The 20837-nt window shown below is 37.2% G+C and overlaps 1 protein-coding gene across 13 annotated transcripts in view; it reads right to left on the bottom strand.

The window, feature by feature from the left end:
- Positions 1-20837, bottom strand: part of TNS3 (tensin 3) — a 202319-nt gene that overhangs the window by 98009 nt on the left and 83473 nt on the right. For 3 of the 13 annotated variants that reach the window (XM_038127943.1, XM_038127946.1, XM_038127954.1), the window contains 7 exons: positions 15231-15378; positions 12602-12654; positions 11676-11847; positions 7513-7563; positions 6150-6272; positions 4595-4659; positions 62-145 (listed from right to left, as the gene is read on the bottom strand). In XM_038127943.1, coding sequence (XP_037983871.1) covers positions 62-145; positions 4595-4659; positions 6150-6272; positions 7513-7563; positions 11676-11847; positions 12602-12654; positions 15231-15284 — 602 coding nt within the window. In that variant the 5' untranslated portion in view covers positions 15285-15378. Of the gene's footprint in view, positions 1-61; positions 146-4594; positions 4660-4902; positions 4920-6149; positions 6273-7512; positions 7564-11675; positions 11848-12601; positions 12655-15230; positions 15379-20837 lie in introns of those variants that run through there. The other 10 variants (XM_038127953.1, XM_038127947.1, XM_038127952.1 and 7 more) reach the window with 7 other exon arrangements.

Here is a 20837-nt window from a genome sequence, read left to right as displayed (position 1 = left end):
ATGGATGCAGAAGATAATTATGATATTTCCTACTGATATAAATTAGAAACAAATTGAATACCTTCTTTGGGATGGCTGCATTAAAGCTGAAACTTTATCATCAAAGAATTTCTTCATAGCAAATCTGTCTAGAGCCTGATCGGCACTGTCAAGAAAGAGACACATGTTATTCTGCTTCAGTGTTATCTCAAAAATTCAGCAGGCTACTGCTTGAAATATGAAAAAATATTTGGAAGAAAAAAAGGAGGGAAGTAAAGAAAAATAAAAAAAAAACCAAGCACCTAACTAGCAACTCTAATAATTTGGCTATTGTGGACAATGATGTTTATTCCACTGACACCTCATTCAACACCTTAAGATACCTGAGCAAAGCACCTACATCCTTATTCAATAAACTGAATTGCATACTTCCAACAAGAATACATTGAAATCAAAATGCAAAAAATTTTGGCAGAACCAAACAGCTCAGGCTCCCAAAGAAGGATACTTGCCATAATTTCTTGAATGTACCACTGGGAGTTCTCTCTATAAAACAGAAATTTATTTTCTTTTTCAGAAAGAACTGTAGTACCAGGACAGAGGTTAATTTAAGCAGCCAATAATTCATTCAGTCTTTTTTTTCCTGTACCCTGAGCCATCAAGGAAGAGACTGTCTTTGAAAAAGAACTATTTTACATCAGAACACCATAAACTCTTAAAACACACAATCAGGGAGCAACATATTCAAAAAAATACATTTTCTTCTATTCTTTATACAGAATGGCTCTTATGTGGGTCTTTTTTGGGTGAAGGAAGGCAAGAGGCTACAGAAAAAAAAGAAAAGTGCAAAAAATCGGTAAGAATGCTGTTTATCACATATGCCAAGTGACATGCTATGGTGATTATTTTATATCTATTCCAGATAAGAACAATGTGTCTCATAACAGACATAGTTCACAGTTTTAATTTGCATCAGAACATAAAAGATCTGGAAGTTCCAAAATATAAGAACACACCTGTCCTAGGTGTGATACATTATGATGCTTGTATCCCCAATCCGATGCTCTGTTTATGCTGGATATTATATTCTGTGCCTTCAAGACTGGCTCTGAGAGCAAAGGCAGGGAGAAGAAGAAGCACAGAGTTTTGTTATCAGCCTGTTCTCACTCCTCCACTGTGGTGTCTGGGCATGGACGGAGCAGAACAGAGCCCTCCTTTGCTTTTTTAGTTAGTTTAGCTAGCTGAGGCAGAGAAGTTTTCCATGGACTGGCTTTTTTTTTCTTTCCCTTTTCTTGGAACTGTTCGAACCTGCTCTGGACTGGGACCTGGGGGGCACTGAGAGCTTGTACTTTGTGGCCTACTGGAGCCTACTCTGGGCCACAGCCTTTCCCAGTGCCGGAGGGATTGATAACAGTGACCGAAAACAGGAGAGACTTTCTGAATTTGTCATCTCTTCAAAGCAGCGAATGAGTTTTGTCATGTGGTATTGTTCATTTTTTGTGCTGGGGAGTGCTTGGCCTGTTTAAATAAACAGGCTTTTCCACTTCTCAGCAAGAAAATTCTTCCCGAATTGGTTGGGAGGAGGGGCCGTGTAGGTTTGCTTTCTGGGGGGCCCCTTTTGGAGGTTCTCTCTCAAATCTGCCCTAAACCAAGACAACACCAATATCTCAACTTTAAAATTCCACAACTAGTTCAACCTAAAGGAGTTCAGAGGAAAAATAAAAAACTGCAAAGTACACATATGCATATCAGGATAAAAATGAACTTTATGCCTTTTACAAAAATTAATCAGAAGTTGTCTTCACAGGGTGCTGGACCAGGCTATGAAGTCAAGCCTTTTCTTCATGGGTGTTAAAAATTACATAGTGTGTACTTAAAATATTTTTGACCCAAAACCTCTTTCTCACCCAATCCATCATATATCTTCATTCATCTTCACCTACACTGCTATCCAGAATTTAGGCAGCCTATTCCTAACTGGCCAAAAACTGCTAGCACTTGCTTGTTAAAATACTTTATCAACAATTGCAAAGAGCTCTGTTTGACCTTATTAAATTTGATGACACATTATTCCTTCCTAAATGAGAAAATTTGATATTACAACATATAACTAAAGGGAGGTTGCATCAATAAAGATTTTTCATAGAATCATAGAATGGTTTAGCTTGGAAACAAGATCATCGTGTTCCAACTCTCTTGCCATGGGCAAGACCAGGGCAAGACCTTTCACCCAGACCAGGTTATTCAAAGCCCAATCCAACGGGCCTTGAGCACTTCCAGAAATGTGGCATCCACAGCTTCTCTGGACAACCTATTCCAGTGTCTCACCACACTAACAGTAGAGAATTTATTCTTTATATTTAATATCTAATCTAAATCTACCCTCCTTCAGTCTACAGCCATCCCCCACTTGTCCTATCACTGCCTTACTTTGAAAAAGTCCCACTCCACCCGTCTTGTAGGCCTCCTTCAGGTACTGAAGGACCACCAGAGAGTCTCCTTGGAGCCTACTCTTCCTTCAGATTGAACAACCCCAACCCTAATTCTTAGCCTGTCTTTACAGCAGAGGTGCTAAGCATAAATTCACAGGATTTCACTAAGCCTAGATTTTTTTGGCATGTTGTTGTGGTTGAGGAAGGGAATTCCCTAACTTAGTGCTCCTACTGATGCTCTCCAAACCACACTGCTGCTTGTTCCCTCCCTCCTTTCCCCTTCCCTGCAGTGAGATGGAGAGGAGAATTGGAGGCACAATGGCAAAGAGGACAGGTTTTGGTCTTTGAATTTACTGGACACAGGAATGAGATAAGAAAATGAATAGTAACAACAACAATACTAATGACAGAGGGTAGAAGAAAGGAAAGATTATTGCTCACTGTGGAAACCCCCAACAATAGACAATGCTGGATGGCTCTGTCTGCCACACTTTCTCAATCCAAAGGGATCTCTTCTCCCTCCAAGGATCCCCTTCCCCCCATGCCTGGCAGCGACATGAGGTGGTCTAGAATAACCTCTGGGTACTGGCCACGATCCCTCAAGCATACTGAAAAAATTAACCCTGTCCTGGCAAAGACCAGGACACCTATGCATGCAGACAAGCATGAACTTCTTTAGTGCCAACATCTTCAAGGTCTTCTAAGTAACAATTCAGACACAGTAGATGGCACCCTTAACAGCAGCACATGCAGTAATTTCTACTTCTGCAAGGTTGCTGTGTACCATTTTCAAGAGTCTTGATAATGCTAGGGATATACAAATCCTAGCTGGGAAAACCCCAACCTCATCCTTACACAGAAAAGTTAAGCTTTGGATAGCAGCTGCCAGATATCCAGAAAGTTAAAGCTCACTCCTCTCCTGCAACTTCACTGGAGGAATCCTGAATTTGTTTGGGGTAAAAGGTGGTACCTTTCATTGCTGGGCTTAACAAAACACTACCTGAATGTGATTGTAATGGTGTTATTAAAATATATTTATAGCCAGGTACCACCTTTAAGGATGACATAATACTGCAACACTGAAATCACACCACAACACTGTACTACCCTCACTTGACAGTTTTTGTCATTCACAATACTTCTCAACAAAATATGAAATTGTGGCAATCACTGAAGCAAGTGGTTTTTTTCAGCACATATTCATGTACACAATACACTTAGTTTCATGGTCCATAATTACTTATAAATTTAGTTTACCCCAATGAACACAGATTATTTGCCAGGATTCTAGTTTCCCTGACATCCATGCCACTAACCTCTACTGATTCAAGATTCCGTCAACTACAGTAGTGGATCAAATCTATTACTGAGATGCTTGTGTGAATTCAGGACCAAATTTGATTTAACCACGACATTTAGAGAGTATTCTTATTTTAATACGTTTATGCATGTATATAAAAATGTATATACATACATTTATATATGTGTATAAATAAAAAAAACCCAAAGGAAAACAATGTGATTAGAATCCCAACAAAAATATCCTAAATGCATTTCATCCTTTTTGAGACCATTTATTAAATTGTATATTTTTTAATATAAATTGTCAGTTGTCATTTCATAATTTGAGCACTCCAAAAGAAATAAAGTAATCAGACACCTACTGTTTGAACTGACTGCAAATTCAATTCTAGATTATTCCTTGCACTTCACTCTGCACTTGGATCGATGTCTAGGAGTTCCCTATTCAAACACTCTTTCCAGATTTTTGTAACAGTTTTTCTCGAGTACTTAAGGAATAATTTCTCACCAATTCAAGAGGCCACTTGATGGATGTGGCAAACAGAGAGGTTTAACAGAATAAAGATAGTACCATGACATAAAAATGGTTTCTTGCACATTCTATCATTCATCTAAAAGCATCCTTCAGAAAAGTTTTCTGCAAACCAATTAAAATCTCAGTTTCAAAGGGACCTTCGGTTGTCACCTAATCCAGTATTCTACTGGAAGCAGGATTACATGAAAACTATCATGAAAGCAGACTTTGTTAAGAAAGACATGCTCTAAAACTCTTTGAGAAGAAAACCTGACAAACAGTAAGCTGACAGACAGTAATCAACTAAAAGGCATTTTTCCCAATGTTTTTTGTAAGAAAACACACAACATGCATTATTCACACTTACCTTGCAGAAACATTGGTAAAGTGCATATATGATGATATGACTACACCTATCCTTCCTTTTCCTCCCTGTATTAGAAAAAAGGGAATCATAACTTATATTATGTATTACATTATTGCGCATTATTATATTTAAGACCCATACTAAATACAATTTCAAGGCAAGAGATTCAGAGTCCATTCTCATGCACCCTGGGTTGATGGAAAGGTGGAAATAATGGGTAGCAGCTTATCTGTCAATGTAAGCTGGCTGACAAATGACATAAAAAACCACTAAGTAGGATTTCTATGTGCATGCTTGTCAAATCTTACCAATTAAGAGGAATCAACTGGGAAAAAAAAGAAAAAAAAATTGTATGAACTACACTAATTTTGTATTATTTTTTTCAGAGATCATTCACAACAAGCCCAGACAATGCTGCAATTCCCAGGATGAAATGCTATAAAATACCTCTTTTAGAAAGAATAGGCCTTTCTGGCATGTTTTCACATTTTTACCTCCCCAACAACTGAGATTCACAGTAACTGATTTTTTTGGATAATTTAAAAAATGTTCAAAAGTATTTTTAAATCATTTACATGACAAATGCAGTAAAATTTAACATGCAGTAATTCTCACAGATTTCAAAATATTTTGTCTCTCAGCTGATAGTAGGTGGCTGTATCTATCTCTGTCGCTGGAAACCTATATTAGCAAAAGGCACTAATCAAAAACATGCATTATCAATTTGTATATGATTGTGTACCTAGAAATACTTTGTTCCCTTTTGTCCCATGTATGCACCATTTTCCTGGCTACATTCCTGCAACTAGTAAGATTTCAAGTGTTTCATACAATAACATCCTGCCTGGAAGAAATTTGGGACTGGAGACTACACAACCGGATTTGAAGTTTCCATCCCATTATCACCACCATTTTGTTTAGAATAACATCTGCCAGTGATACAGAGATAGGTTTGCATCAAGTGTCATGAGCGCAGCTACCAATCCAGTTCTGAATTCATTTTATCCAAATTTAACTAAGGTTTTCCTTTATTCCTGTTTATTGTGAGTAAGCAGGAGGAAGCAACACAGCACACTGGTAGCTTTGCTCTAAGGCACTGCAATGATGCTGTAAATTAAAACCTTTCAAAAGTATCCAGAAGGTCCTTAATGACCTCATTTCCTACAACCGTACACAGTCTAAAGAGATGACGTGTGATACAGTACCTATCTTTTTCCAGCAACAAAATTTATGAGTGTCACAGAACATGGAGAGTTTTCCATCAAGCTGGAAAAACCTCAAGCTTCTAAATACATCTACAGAAGTAACAGTGATCTTTGAAGGATGAAGTCACATTGGTTCATGCTATACCTGCAGCAAGAGCTAGGACATAAGTCATAAAAAAGAAATCTTTAACAAGCATGGAAGATCAATGGATTTAAGCTTATTTACATCAACAAAACATCTGGCACACTGTTGCCAACATTGAAAACAGATCTAACTTTTTATTTTTTAAACACGAAGAGTAAAGGACAAGGTTTTTGAAAATGAATACAAACTCATCCACAGCACTTACTCTGCAATGGATCACCACCACATGTTGAGGATCATTGTCCAGCCAGGACTCCATAGCCTTGCAGATGGTGCACACCTTGTCAAGAAGTGGAGCATGGAAATCAGGCCACCCGACATCCATAATCTGCAATTAAACAAGTAACATTTACGAGAGACATCTTGACCCTAGTATCACATACTAAAATCTGGATTCAAATAAATGTCATGGTTGAAAGTCTCCACAACTTTTCCAGATAATATCTCAGATAATCATGCAATTCAATTGTAATGATCCTTACAGGTCTCTAAAGGGGAAGAGGGAATTTCTGGATTTTTAAGATACTAGTACTTTTATAAAAACAAATAAACAAAAAACTTCCTCCTCCCCTTCTCACCCATCCCAATCTCACCAACCACTTAGAAGTGACAACATTTCTGAAGGTCTTGATTTCTTACATGATTTTTCATTTAGAATTTCTGGTATTTTATACCAGTAAATTCAATTAGAATTAGAGCAAATAATGATTTTTGATGGCTTTAATTTTATTTTCAATTTATTTCCTTCATGTGCAACCTGATTACAGCATGTAAAAATTTTGTTCAGATTTTCTATTCACTACATAATACAGTTTACTAAGCCTTACATATTTACTAACAAAACATATGCAGTACATACATATTATGCATTCAACATATGCCTAATATTAAAAAATCCATCCTTCATGATCAATAAAGCATGCAAAAAGTTACACTTGAGTGGCGTTTTAGGAATTTTCTCAGGTAGCTTATCTCTGTAAATATGTTGCTGTAAATACACATCTGTGCCATTCTGTCTGACCTTATAACAAATGCTGAAGTGTACTTGCACATAATTTCTTACAAATGTTTCAAAACAAACACATCAATTAGTGAGAAGGAACAAGAATGAGACATCAATCATTCTGAAATTCTTCATGTCTCTATTGTGCAGAGAAGCAACTACTCAAAGATAGTACAAAAGGGAAGTCCTTATTTGAATCGAGTTCACTAGCTTCAGCTGACTGTACAATACAGTATACAGCCCCACTATCCTGGGACTGCACAAAAGAAGTATACTTTATGTAAAATTTGTATCACCCAATAGAAGTTTTTCAGAAGTCACAACAGGGTTATGGTCCTGTGTGTAAAGTCTAAGAAAATAACAGGAATAGCTGTGTAAAACACAAATCTAATAGACACAAAACAGAACTTGAGAAAAAATAAAAAGGTATGCATGTGGGGTGTTTTAGTATCTTCCAAAACAACTTCTCTTACTCTGTATATCAACACTTGCATAACTTCAGGGTTTATTAGGTCATTTTAAGATTTTAACACTAGAAAGCTGTGTTATGGAAAACAGTAGATACCTTTGGGTTAAGCTTGCCAAGGTCATACCTCTTTTCAGAGAGGTTTAATACCTGTTCAGAAAGAAAGAAAAAGATATTAACCATCAAGACTCTATAATTTATGTAGTAAATAGATCTATTTGAAACATAAAAGTTACCAGAAACTACAATGATATGGCTTCAGGTTTGCCCGCTGTTCTACTAAACTAAATTAACATTTGACATTAGGTAGAACTAGCAAATGTATTTCAGATATTCAGTCATTTTACAATAAAACTAAAGCTAAACTTAAGTGCACATTTTGAAAAAGGATAATTAAAATTCTACTACCTCTTATTTACTTCACATGGTTTTGAGTCAGAGGCATACTGAGAGACATGGCTACCATGAAATATAATGCAGACCATAAGAATTAACAGTGAGAAGTGTGGGGGGGTGGTACATTGTTAAATATTTGAATTTGCATGCCTGACAAGAAAGTATTGGTCTGTCAAAACTTTGCAGGGAAGATATGACATACCTATTTAACTATAGCTTAGACTATGAGATCTTCCAACTCTTCTGTTAACCCACTAAATAGCAAGTTACCCTCCACTTAGTGTTTAATAAGGAATAAATGAAAAGATAGACTGCAAAATGAACAAAAGAAAGCAGTGTATACAAGAATAATTGAGTCTTTCATTAGCCTTAAATTAGTATCAATCAATAACAAAAAGCTGAAATATCATTACTCAAGAACTGAAACAATGCTAATGAGGCAGATTCTCCTTCACAGTGTGGCTATTTTCCATGCCAAGTTAAGTGCAGATGGCATAATCATTGAAAAAGTCTCTTTAATTACACTGAGAGAATGGAATAAACAGGTCATAAACATGAGAAAGAGTAAATATGAGGCAAGTCCATTATACAGTTTAGTACTACCCAAGGACAATTTAAGAACCCTTTCCTAAAGTATAACACTCTTCTAAAGTATTAGCCTTTTGCGTTAACCAGCACTCTCATCTGCTGTCTAAACAAAGAAGCCAAAAACTGAACAGGTTAAAGCAACTACATCACTGTACTTATCCTTCCTGAAATACCAATAGTAAAACAGGTATTAAATGAACACTGTCTTCTATAAATGACACTTTTTTTTTTGTAATTTTCTATTAGCTCTCATAATTGGAAAACAAAGTAACAGAGAGGTGTAGTTCTCAATAATGAATTCTTAAAATGACTGCTAAAGCTATATTGAAATTGATTTCCTAAAATTTTCCACAGGAAATGAAGAGGTATTTGAAAAGAATTTTTTTATTCATCTTTCTTACTGTATTTATATTTAAGAACAATTAAAAACTCCTGTGTCAGGATACAGTCCTGTTCACGATGGGTATTTGTAACTGCTGGGTCAGACACCAAACTCAAAGATGCTGTTGTATCCAAGTCCCCATCAAGCTACAGTGATCACACTGAGATACTCCAGGAATCCCAACAGCACAGAATAGAAATGAGAAGGTACAGGAACCAACATTTTGCGTACATCAAAGCAAGACATAATAGAAGCCTTTGAAGAGAAATATATGGTATAAATAGATGCCATTGTGTTTTGGTTTTGGCTGGGGTAGAGTTAACTTTCTTCACAGTAGCTCATATGGGGCTGTGTTTTGGATTTTTGTTGAAAATGGTGTTGATAAAATAGGAATGTTTTCCTTATTGTTGAGCAGTGCTTACACAGTGTCAAGAGCTTTTCTTTTTCAATAATTTTTTTTCTTTCCAAGAGCCTTCATACCACCCCACCAGTGAGTGGGCTGGGGATGCATAAGAAGCTGGGAAGGGACACAGCCAAGACAGGTGATCTCAACAGACCAAAGGGATTTTCTATACCATATAACAAGCTCAGCATATAAGCTGAGGAAGGAGGGAGCGGTGACATTCAGAGTGGTGGTGTTTGGCTTCCCAAGTCATCATTTTGACTTATGAAGCCTGGCTGTCCTGAGGATGGTTGAACATCTGCCTGCCCATAGAAAGCAATTAATAATTCCTTGTCTTGCTTTGCTTGTGTGTAAAGCTTTTGTTTAACCTGTTACGCTCATCCTATGTATTTTCTCACTTTTACTCTATTGATTCTCTCCCCCATTCCATTGGTGAGAAAGCAAGGGAGCAGCTGTGTGGGGCTAAATTACTGGTTGGGATTAAACCATGACATAGTGGAAGATTAACTGCATCCCTTTTGGTCCCTCTTTGGCATATCCTAGGTCTACTTAATTATATTTTGGTATAAGAAAGAGGAGCATTAACTTAAGTTTCTAATTTTCATCTGTTGGAAAAGTCATGTTTCTTCTGGGAACCAAAGCCTACAGGGAATATGGTTTTTTAGGACATCAAAGCAGAGAAAAATTCACTGTAAGCTATCAACAGGCTTTCATCTGTCCCTAAAGGACTCTTGTCTCAGACTGTCAAAGCATAATCATCTACTGTTAAAGAAAAATAGATACTTAGGGGTTTTTTTTCATACTCTTCATAACAAACTCAGACTCAAACAGGAAACAATGCGCTCATTCCTTTCACTGTAGTGAAAGGAAAACAATTAGAAAAAAATGACAAATGCTGTAGTATATATTCTGTTATCTGAGACCCTGACCCAATAGAAGAGTAGAATTGTTCCTATTAACTTCAGCAGGACTGCTGACTTGCATACCATTTTGTGAAGGTTTTGGGGTTTTTTTCTTTGCTGATTCACATGTGCCTCTTGAGCAGGCAGAAGAGGTATTCAAAACATGAGAAACAAAAGGTAGTTTAAAAACAAGCTCTCTGAATCTACAACCTGGCTGTGCTTTGTCAGGTTATTTTGCAAATTTGCAGAAACACATTTGGAGTACATGGCATAAAGCTTTCTTTTTATCAAGACAGCTGATTTCCAAAGTACCCATCAGAAAATAAATTAATAAATAGAACAGAACTAAAACAAAAAATAAAAAAAACTCAACTTTGCAAGAGAAACTGACTACGATCCCTTTCAGAGGCAGAGACTACAATCCTTCTGAGACACTAAACCAAATTTACCATATATAAGACTTTTGTAATACAATCAAGTATTAAGTGAGATTAAGTGTAGTGGAGAGACTACAAGCTTACACTGTTATTGCATAGAAATGGCCAGAGAACAGGTGAATTTGAACCTATAAAGCTTTACACACAGGTCACCTTCAAACTATTACTATCATGTGCCTTATAAGCTACCAGTGCCTAGTGATGGAAGGAAAACCAAGGGCAGCAAGGCAGCATGCTGAGGACATCAGTCCACATCACAAGTTCAGTCTGGTTTATAATGCACCTATGACATCTCAGTTTGTGAGAAGAAGATAATGTGTTTAAATCATGAGTGGAATCACTCCAGTAACTTATTTCTACTGTGAGTAAAGTTCATGTTCCTGAAGTAATGGATTTAATTCTAACAGTTAACACACAATACCTAAAAAGACAGTACAAGAAAAAAAGTAAATAAAATATTGGCCTTGTTTCAAATTCACCCTCATAGAACAAGCTGAGCCAATACATGCCATGGCAGTAGCCAGTAAACACCACAGGAGATTAACAGCTTTTTGTCAACATTAAAAAAAAAATCTACACAGAGATCACTATATATTTCTTTGAATTCCTATAGAAAATTAAATGGCATGAAAAATACACCTAAACAAGTTAATGAGGAAGAGTTAGAGAGAACACATCAACCTTACTTTTAAATGTTGCCTTCACAAGTGAAGATATGACAGTGACAGACTATCAGATATCCACCTGAGAACCCAGATGTAGCTCACTGCTACAAATGAAGAACACACTCCTCATTGCAGGGTGTGTATCTTTTAAGAGCATGTTTGGACAATGAAAATGGTCAGTGAAATTATCCTTCAGCATTTGACTATGTGTTATCACCACACCAACACAGAGACTGCACTGCCCCAGCAAAATACGTGTTTTCAATATCTAGCCGCTTAAAACACTACTGAAAATCTTGAACTTGCTTACAAGGCTGTAAAGATGGCCCAAAGAGTGAGTTTTAGTTTATAAAGGTTTATGTGGACATAAAGTAGTCTTCCATGACAAAGGAAGTAGTGTCACTAGTAGCATGACCAGTAAAGTAGAAGCATGTAAAGTAGTAGCATGACAAAGGAAGATGTGTCACAAACAGCTGATCTTACACATACCAAGTAATTATCACCATGTTTGGATTTGAGCATTTGTGTTACTTCTTGTAGATTGTGGAGATAAGTTTCCTCAGAACAGCCAGCAGGGAAGGATACAGCAATAATCCGCTCTGTGATGTAAGTGAGGTCAAGTTCAGAGCCTTCCTCCATAATGTGATCAAAGTCTGCACTTCTGGAAGAAATTAGATGTGGCAGTTTAGAGCAATGCATCCAAGAAGAAACATGGCACATTAATGAGAAGAAAGTGCAACTTAGACTTCTACAGCCAAGCAGCAGATGTTTCCAATAATTTCATTACAATTACAACTCACTACATGCCTACAGAGCTCGAAGTATTCAGTTCAGAACACAAATGGAGTTCTTCATCAGAATTCTTCACATCAAAGCTGTAGTGAAAAAAATCTCTGCAACTAATAATCTGGAAAATGAATACGAGCAATTTGACTAATACTAGCACAACAAATTTGTGAGTCAAATAGAAATGTATAGGTACTTCTGTCTGTACACATCTCTCTGTAGAATTCTGCAAATGCTTTACAAATTGGAAGCTTGACCAGCGATCTGTAAAACACTGCAGATCTTGAAGCCTGCTCTGAGTAAAACTGAATCTAAAACCAGTCCCCAAAATACAACAGACATTAATGTAATTAAAATAATCTCACTGGTTATTCTACAAATACTTCTCTTTCTTTTCCAGGTGATGGAACTTTTCCACAACTTTGTCCTTCTTAATAAAATATCAGAAAATCAGCTCAGTAAATATGTCTAGTTGCTTTCTCACAAAGGCACTGTAAAAACGGAACTTGCATAGCAGATCAAATCTTGCAGAAGACTGAACTCACAGAAAGCACAACCGCTAATAACAAAGCCTAAGCCCACCACCACACCATATAATGCTGCTACATAAATTTGAAAGAAATACTAACCTTGATACTTTGTCACAACTGAAAGACGAGTTCTTCAAAACACTGCTGGAATTCTGGAACAAAGAAAGCAGAAAAATCAATCCAGAACCTTAACTTGCTGTCACTGATGTCAATGTTTCTACCTTTTTTCCTCATTTATGATTTGAAAGACTATAACAAGAGGATACAAGATTATAATTGCCCTATGTTTTGAATGCAAACACTGCGGTTATGCCCAAGTTTTTCTAACTTTCTACTATCTCTTCCAACTCACCACTGCCAGAAAAGTCTTTTGTTGCCTTTTTAGTGCTCTTCTTGGCATTAAGATTAGAGAAAACATAGCAGGCTTTGAGAAAATGTAAGCTGAATTTTTGTATAAACCTGCAAAAGAAGTTCCTCTCCACTGATTTTCTTATAACAATATTGAAATATATACTTCTGTATCAGACTCCTGAGAATTTATTTGTGAGAATGTGTAGTAGTTTACTTTTGTAGTTCCATTTCTTCAGTAACAGTAACTATGAATGAAAAAGTGTAAAAATATACCCCCATACGAACCATAGTAATAGAATTTGTCTCACCTAATTGTAGCTGTCTTAGATTTAAGCTCCAGTGTGATTGTCACCCAAGCTCTGTATGTAACAGAGAGAAAGAGATATCTGGAGGGGGCATATCCCTTCCTTCCAAGACAGGTTTAAAAAGAAAAAAACTCTACAAAATGACAGCTACTACTATACAAACATTAAATAAAAAATAAATAATATTATTCAATTTACATTTAGCTATTTCTATATATATTTTTAGCTTGTGTATATTTTATGTACTTTTTAATTCATGTGTTTTGTATATTTTTTATTTTGCACTTAAATACAGATATTTTGATACGGAAAATCAAAGTTCAATTTAGTATCATGCATCAGTAAATCAATAAGAGAAAGAGTACTCCCTCCTCTCCCTGACCCGAATTCATGCTTAATATACGTATACATGCACATAAAAGCTTATTTATCAAGAGTTAGAGCTGAAAAACTGATAAACCCTATCTATTTTGGCTACACACAAGTATTCCCAAACCAAATAAACTGTGTTTGAATGGAAGACACCTTAGAACTTTCCAAAAAATGATGCTGTGTATCAAAGCCTGGGAATAGCTAGGACACATATAAGCATGAAAGTGGCACATTTTCTTTCAGAATTTCTCAAAGTGAACTGTTCTGGCAAATTTTAAAGCATAACTGATGGCATAAGGTGGACCTCATGGAAGTGTTTGGTTCCAGTTTCACTAGTTTCTGTCTTTACTTAGAGAACAGAAGAGGAGAAAACTTCATATTTTCAGCCTCTTCTTACCCAATCCCTTCTTAGAATGTTAAAGGCTTTAGATAATATACCCCATGTGCCAAAACAAGTAAATAACTATAACTGAAATTCAAGACATAGCTTTTGGTGTATTTTGTTTTGGTTTTGTAAATAGAAACCAATTAGAAGAAGGACTCTACACTTCCTTGGTTTATGTTGGTGACAAATGTATCCATTGCTTAAGAAGTACTTCTTCGATTTACAAAAAATTTGATGACTAAACTGTCATGTATCCTGAATAATCAGACACTTAAAACAGCTTCCTCTGGTAAGAAAGTTAGTGATAAAATCATTCTCTATTTCACACTGTTGTGACAGCTAAACTAGAATAAACCCTAGTAGCATTCAGTGTATAAGCATATGAACAATAGCATAATGCAAAACCTTTACTGAGATACATATTTACAGTATGCATGTTGTGTCACCAAACCATCAGAATACAAGTTTCCTCAAACAGGATTCAGCAGCATAGAGCAGACCATCCTTAAAGGCAAATCATCTCCATCCAAGTGAAAACAAACAAACATTGTTTTCTGCTTGCTATACACTGGAGGGATAATGGCAAAAAAATCTGACTAACCTTCAAAGACAGCAAATGCCATCTGGCATATCCCAGAATGGACAATTACACAGAAAATCTCACAAAACTAGGTATGAGTTTCATTTCCTGAAACTAAAAGCAGTAGAGAAAGTGCGGGGCAATGAAAAACAGTGGTGCCATATGGAGTGTTTTAATCACACCTGGCTAAAAATTTAGAGTTGCAACTACAATAGATTCAGTGAAACTAGTGCTTGATATGCCGTAAGTAGGACAGACCACCCTGAGATTATTCTATTGTTAATTTCTCCCCATGATTCTTGTTCCCCTGCTTCCCTGGGAATGCCTGGCAATGTTGCCATGACCTGTACATCTGACAGTATAACCAGTCAAACATGAAACAGTTTTCAATAAAGTAAACACCTTCTATTCACCTATTTATTCAGTTTTAAGCAATTTTGATATTCCAAACAATACCACACAGAAGTTATCTCTACTTAAGCAAGTGCAAGGAACCATTTGGTCAAATTTACCTGCATCTGTATGAAAGCTAGCAAGTAGAGGCAATAGCTTCTCAACAAATAACCATCTTCTCTCCAGTCACAGATTTGAATTAATAAGCAAATTCATTGCATTCAAGGTACTGTGTCATTGCCCTTTTCCAGTAAAAACTCAAGCCATACAACTCTCTCCTTTGACACACTCTGTATTCCTTCTTTTACCACCACTGGCTCCTGCACCTAGTACTGGACTCACCACAGAGATTGTGATGCCAACTTTCTCAAAAATTAAGTCCTCAGACAAAACCATCCGTATTGGTTTTGCACAGCCCGGGTTTTGGTAGCAGGAGAGCCCCAAAGATGGCTCCTGTGGGAAGCTGCTGGAAAAGTCACAGGTTTTGCTCCTAGTCAGAGAAGAGGAGGAAGTGAGAACATGTGAAGGAAAACAACATGGCAACACCAAGGTCAATGGAGAAGGAGGGGGAAGATGTGCTCCAGGCACTGGAGCCAAGATTCTTCTGCAGGCAGTGGTGAAGACCATAGTGAAGCAGGTTATCCCCCTGCAGTACATGGGGGATGTAGAGATCCACCCACAGCCCATGGGGGAGGTGTCCACATCAGAGCACGTGCATGTCCTCCAGGCATGTACATGCCTTGAGGAGGCTGTGATCCAGTGGAAGACTCAGTGGAGAGAGAGGGTCCCTGCTTCCACACTGAAGCAGCCTGTCCTTGGAGGACTGCACCCTGTGGAAAGAGAGACCCATGCCACAGCAGTTTTGGAAGGACTGTCTGCTCATTGGAGGGACTCACATTGCAGCAGGTGTAGAAGGCTTCTGCTCGTGAGAGTGGACCCACACCAGAGAAGTTCACAGAGAACTGTCTCCCATAGTCTTACCCCATAGGGACCCCATAGTCTTACAGGGGAAGCACTCCTCTCCCAGAGCACAGGAGAAAATCTCACTTATGAACTGACTAATATCTCCATACCCTGTCTCCCTGCACTGTTGGTGGGAAGGAGGGAGGAGCTAGGGGAAAACAGTGTTTTAAGGGCTTATTTTACTTCTCATTATCTTCTTGTGATTCTATCAGTAATAAATTTCACTTTGCAACCTTAAGTTGAGCCTGTTTTGCCCTTGAAGTGTTTTCTCCCGGTCCTTATCTAAACTTGTGAAGCCTTCATCAACGTTTTTGCCCACCTGTGGGGAGGGTGAGCAAGTGACTCTCATGGGTGCCTGGCAGAGTCCCCTACAACCAAGATATGATACAGAAGCTAAGAAACAATCCCATATTTAATTCTGAATCATTTTCACCAGCTCACAACAGTCACTAGACATAAGTGACTGTTTTCAGTACAGCCTGCTGAAAAGTGAGAAAGTGAGCAAAATCGAGTGTTACACTGATGCTGGCTAGCTTTATTTGCTTCTTGCAGTGCAGATTTGCCTGTAGAACAACCAAAAACAAATGTTTGGATGACCTTGGCCAAGGCAGCAGGCTCAGACACCATATGCCTGTCCAATTCGAACCCGGAAAAGCCTTTCTCAACCTGTCTAGTCAGTGTGCCAGTAAAATATTAGCCAATACCCGTATATTATGATCCCTTGACCAAAAAACAATAGTAAGCCAGGTGAAGTTGCCAACAGAAGCAGTCCTGTAGTTAATTGGGACATTTAGACTAAAGAACTTCCTAAAGCACCTTCTGAACCCCAGGAATTGAAGATTCTTAGTTCCTTAACAATAGGTTTCTGTCTTACATTTTTAGATAGGAATTGGCAAGACAATGATCCTCCAAAATACAATGTCACTCCCAATTACCCTGCTTACAGAAACTCGAGGCTTTGGTGTAATTACTCAGATAGCTGGGGTAGACTTTCTGGGATTGAACAATATCCAAGACAATTACCAAAAGGATATTAGTTCATTTGTGGAGATAGGGCTTAGCAAAGCATTCCATCATGCCTTGAATGTAGTCCATGCAGTATTAGACAACTTACTGTGCTATCACCTAGTAGTAAAACAGTCATTAAGAAAAAACATACAGGAAAAATATTCACCCATCAATATGAAGAAAACTGAAACAGTGATTTTAGGCCTTCAAAAGCTGCAAAAAGAGTTTCAGCAGGTTTGCTTCTATCCCTGAAATTACTTCTTCATGACAGTGAAACAGATCGAGTTAGATGTTGGCTGAGTAAACAAACCAATGCCACTTTTGTAATTAGTTATATGCTAATAAACATCAGCAGTGTTAGACATACTACCCTTCAAAATAGAGCAGCAATTGATTTTCTTTTACTGGCACATAGACATGGTTGTGTGGAATTTTCAAATTGTGTTACATGAACCTGTCTGACCATTTTGAATCCATTCACAAAAGCATATAAAAGCTGAAAGATCTAACAGCTCAAATCAAAGAAGACAGTAGATCCTAGACAATTTGTTCAAAAGATAGAGCTTTGCACCTTAGTTTAAAAACTCTGTAAAATAGGTTTATATGTGTTAGTAGTTTTAGTGGCAATACTAGTAGTAGTACCTTATATACTTCAGTGTGTGCAACAAATGATACACAAAACTATCAAAGAAGTTTTTTATCATATACGAGAAAGATGTATGAAATAGAATCACAGAAAGTTCTCAAGATCTTACAGAGACAGTAGATGCAAGTACAGACATAAATGAAGGCTTTAAATTAAGACCTTAGAACGAACAAGACTTATTAGAACAATAAATAGTAACTACTATCAGATTTGACTTCTATTCTTTGAATAGAACAGAATTTTTATAGCATTTAAATTGCTGTAGTGTAAAATAGCAATGCTTAAAACAAGCAAGAGAAGTGCCTCAAACAAGCAAAAAGAAATACGTATTATAATAGAGCTATGTAACACAAGGTAGTTAATAAACGACAAAGTTAAGAATGTTTCTTTGTAGTTGTCCCGAGAGAGGGAAATGTGGGAAATAGTAAAGGTAAGAAGATTTCCAGAAAGCTGTAAAAGCAGGCCTTAGAAACAGAAAGAGCAGAAAACTTAAGAGCTAACTGCAGCTACAAAGTCTGAAAGTAGAAAAAGTTACAATAGCACAGCAAGCAAGGAATGAAACAATAGCTTGAGGTTTAGGCTTGGCTAAGATAGACCTTAAGACTGCAGGAAAATATGCTTAGCAAGATAATAGAAGTTTTAAGCTTAATAATTGTGTATTGTGTACTGTTAATAGAAAGCATACAAGTAAGCATTCTGTGAAGCAGGTATACGTGTGCTTTAAGTGATTGGCTAGAACAACTGTCTGTAAGCTTTAACAATACGCTATTGGCTAGAAAGTTTTTTAAATGCTCTGTAACGAAGCAATCTTTGGCTGCTGCTGGCAGCATGTGAGCTGTTACCATCTTCCTATTTTCTTAACCATGTAATAAAGCTGATGCTGCAATAAAGCTCAAGGATCGTATCCCAGCAGTACCGTCCTGTTCGTGAAAAACCCCAACACAAAAGGGAGTTCAGTTTTGCCCCAGACAAATTCATCTGCATTTTTGCAGTACACTGAGTTACTACACAGCTCTGGAAAAATAAATCAAAAACCAAATATGTTACTTACTAGCTTCCAATACCAAAGTAAAACTAGACATGTGGGCCACACATGGGCTTAGAAATCCTACCTGGGATTTATGACTTGCCCTTTTTGAGACTAGAATCAAAGACAGACCAAGAAAGCTGAATGAAAAATCAAGCAGTTGCCTTTCCTAAGACCCAGTTGCTGGCACTGAACTACAATACAATAGTATTAGTAGAATTATATAGTATCTGCTTAAAAATTATCTCAGGAGAATATAAGAAAACCTGGTTTTAAGGACTGGGTTATTCTAAACAGCTGAGTCAGCTGTATGTCAACCATATATATGTTTCTTTGAGGAACTGCACTACTGCAAACTCAGAGCTACAAGATCTGGCATGCATTCACATAGCTCATCTGTTTCTCTCCTGGGCTCCCTCTTGAATGAAAGCATTAAGAGGCATAAGGATCAATGATTAGAAATCAACTATCTGAAATATCAATAAATGACAAATCTGTGACTTAAAGGTATCAGGACATTTTGGAAGAATGACATGTATCTACTTCCAATATGAGTATTTTATTTGTGCCTGTTTTTAATGGTGCTATAAGCAACAGAGGATTTGATTAGCTAATCTGCATAAAATTAACATTGGTTTTACACAGATTTTAATCATCTTATGAAACCTTTTTTTTCTGTCTGATTGTTCACCATTCAAACAGCATAAATAAAAATACTAAGAGAGAGACTCATCAGCAAGATACTTGAATGCATTTGAAACAGATCTGTGATGCATTTTCATTCCTCAAGCCATGGACAGGAATCAGAAGAAATTCTCCAACCTATTCCAAGGCATAGGGTAACAGTTCTATACACTTCAGCATAGTGCAGAAAAAGACAGGGCAATGAACTTCACTGATCGTTGGACTGCTCACCGTAATAATTCCTACTGACACAGTGAAACATGTTTGGATGTTTTGAATGAGAACCAGAATTTGAATAATCTTTTGGCTTCTGGCTTTAGAATGATTCCAAGTGCAGAAAATATTCATGCTTTGTAAATAAAAATATATTTAGGCTATTCCTGTATCAATATGTGTATCCATTCCTGTAGTAAATATTAAATAATAATTTAAAATATTGCTTCAGTTGACTCCACAGAAGAGATTTATTTCTACTGCAAGCAGCTATTTGTTTGAGAGCAAATTTAGTTTTGTTTTGTATACTGCGGTCCATACAAATCCTGATCTGTTCCCCTGTGTAAGTGTAACAGCAGGAATCCAGACAGATATGACCCTTGCAAATGGCAATGTCCACAGAACTTATAAATCGCAGCTTGTTTTCTCTCTCTCTCTTAGCAGCTGGAAAAGCTGCTCCTATGATTCTTTCATGGGAGCTCCTACCATTTCAGCCAAAACTGCCAGGCTTCCCAAACAAGTTCACTGTAGGGCTTTGTAGTCCACCTCGATTTTTGAAAAGTGTGTTGGGCCCTTGGATATAGAGTCCTACCTACCAATCTGCCAGGGCAAGAAGGAACTAACCAGGGCAGAAAGATTATCTTCCAACTTACTTAGATTCAAGAAAATAGCCCTGCTCATGGCATGAAAGTTCCTTGTACGGTTGGGCTGTCTATCCATGGTTTGGTCTCTTTTCATAACAGAGAGAAGGCACATAGCACATTTCTGCTACTAAGGACTCTTTAGAAGAAAATAATGAATGCACGTAAAGTCATTACTCATGTGAGAATGAGGTATAATTGTGTCCTAGTGTAAAATTTTACAGGTATACATGCTCACATTTAGAAAATAATATTTCTTGAAGCCTTAGTTCTACAATATCTCAAGAATAGGAGTTCACACAAAGCTTTGTGAGGTTAGCACCTAATCAGCACTATTGTCTTTTGCCCACCTGCCTGGGTGAATCAGAGTCGTGACAACACTCAAATGACTGTGTTCCACTACAAATCTATGGGGGAAGTTAGTATATCCATATGTAAGTATTACTAATTTAAGTATTAGGAAAGAAGCTTATCTCAACTGACTAAAATAATGTATGTGCTCCAGCTTCAGTTGTGGCAGAGTTTCATAATTATGCTGGAGTTTTGAAACAGCTTCCTGAATGAGTACTATTCATAGGCAATGTAATTAAGCACAACAGACACAGCAGAGTGTGAAGGTTTCTACATTAATTCACACCTACCACATTCTGAGGCTCTGTATGGCGTGACCAAGCAGCACCTAACACAGAGTTTTTGTATGTATGTGCTCTATTTTCTCTAAAGAGATAGTTATGAGCAGAGTAGGAAAAAAAAAAAGTGGCAGCAGG

The sequence above is a fragment of the Motacilla alba genome, chromosome 2, assembly GCF_015832195.1.
Source record: "Motacilla alba alba isolate MOTALB_02 chromosome 2, Motacilla_alba_V1.0_pri, whole genome shotgun sequence".
Taxonomy (NCBI): domain Eukaryota; kingdom Metazoa; phylum Chordata; class Aves; order Passeriformes; family Motacillidae; genus Motacilla; species Motacilla alba.
This window is presented reverse-complemented; position numbering and strand designations above follow the sequence as displayed.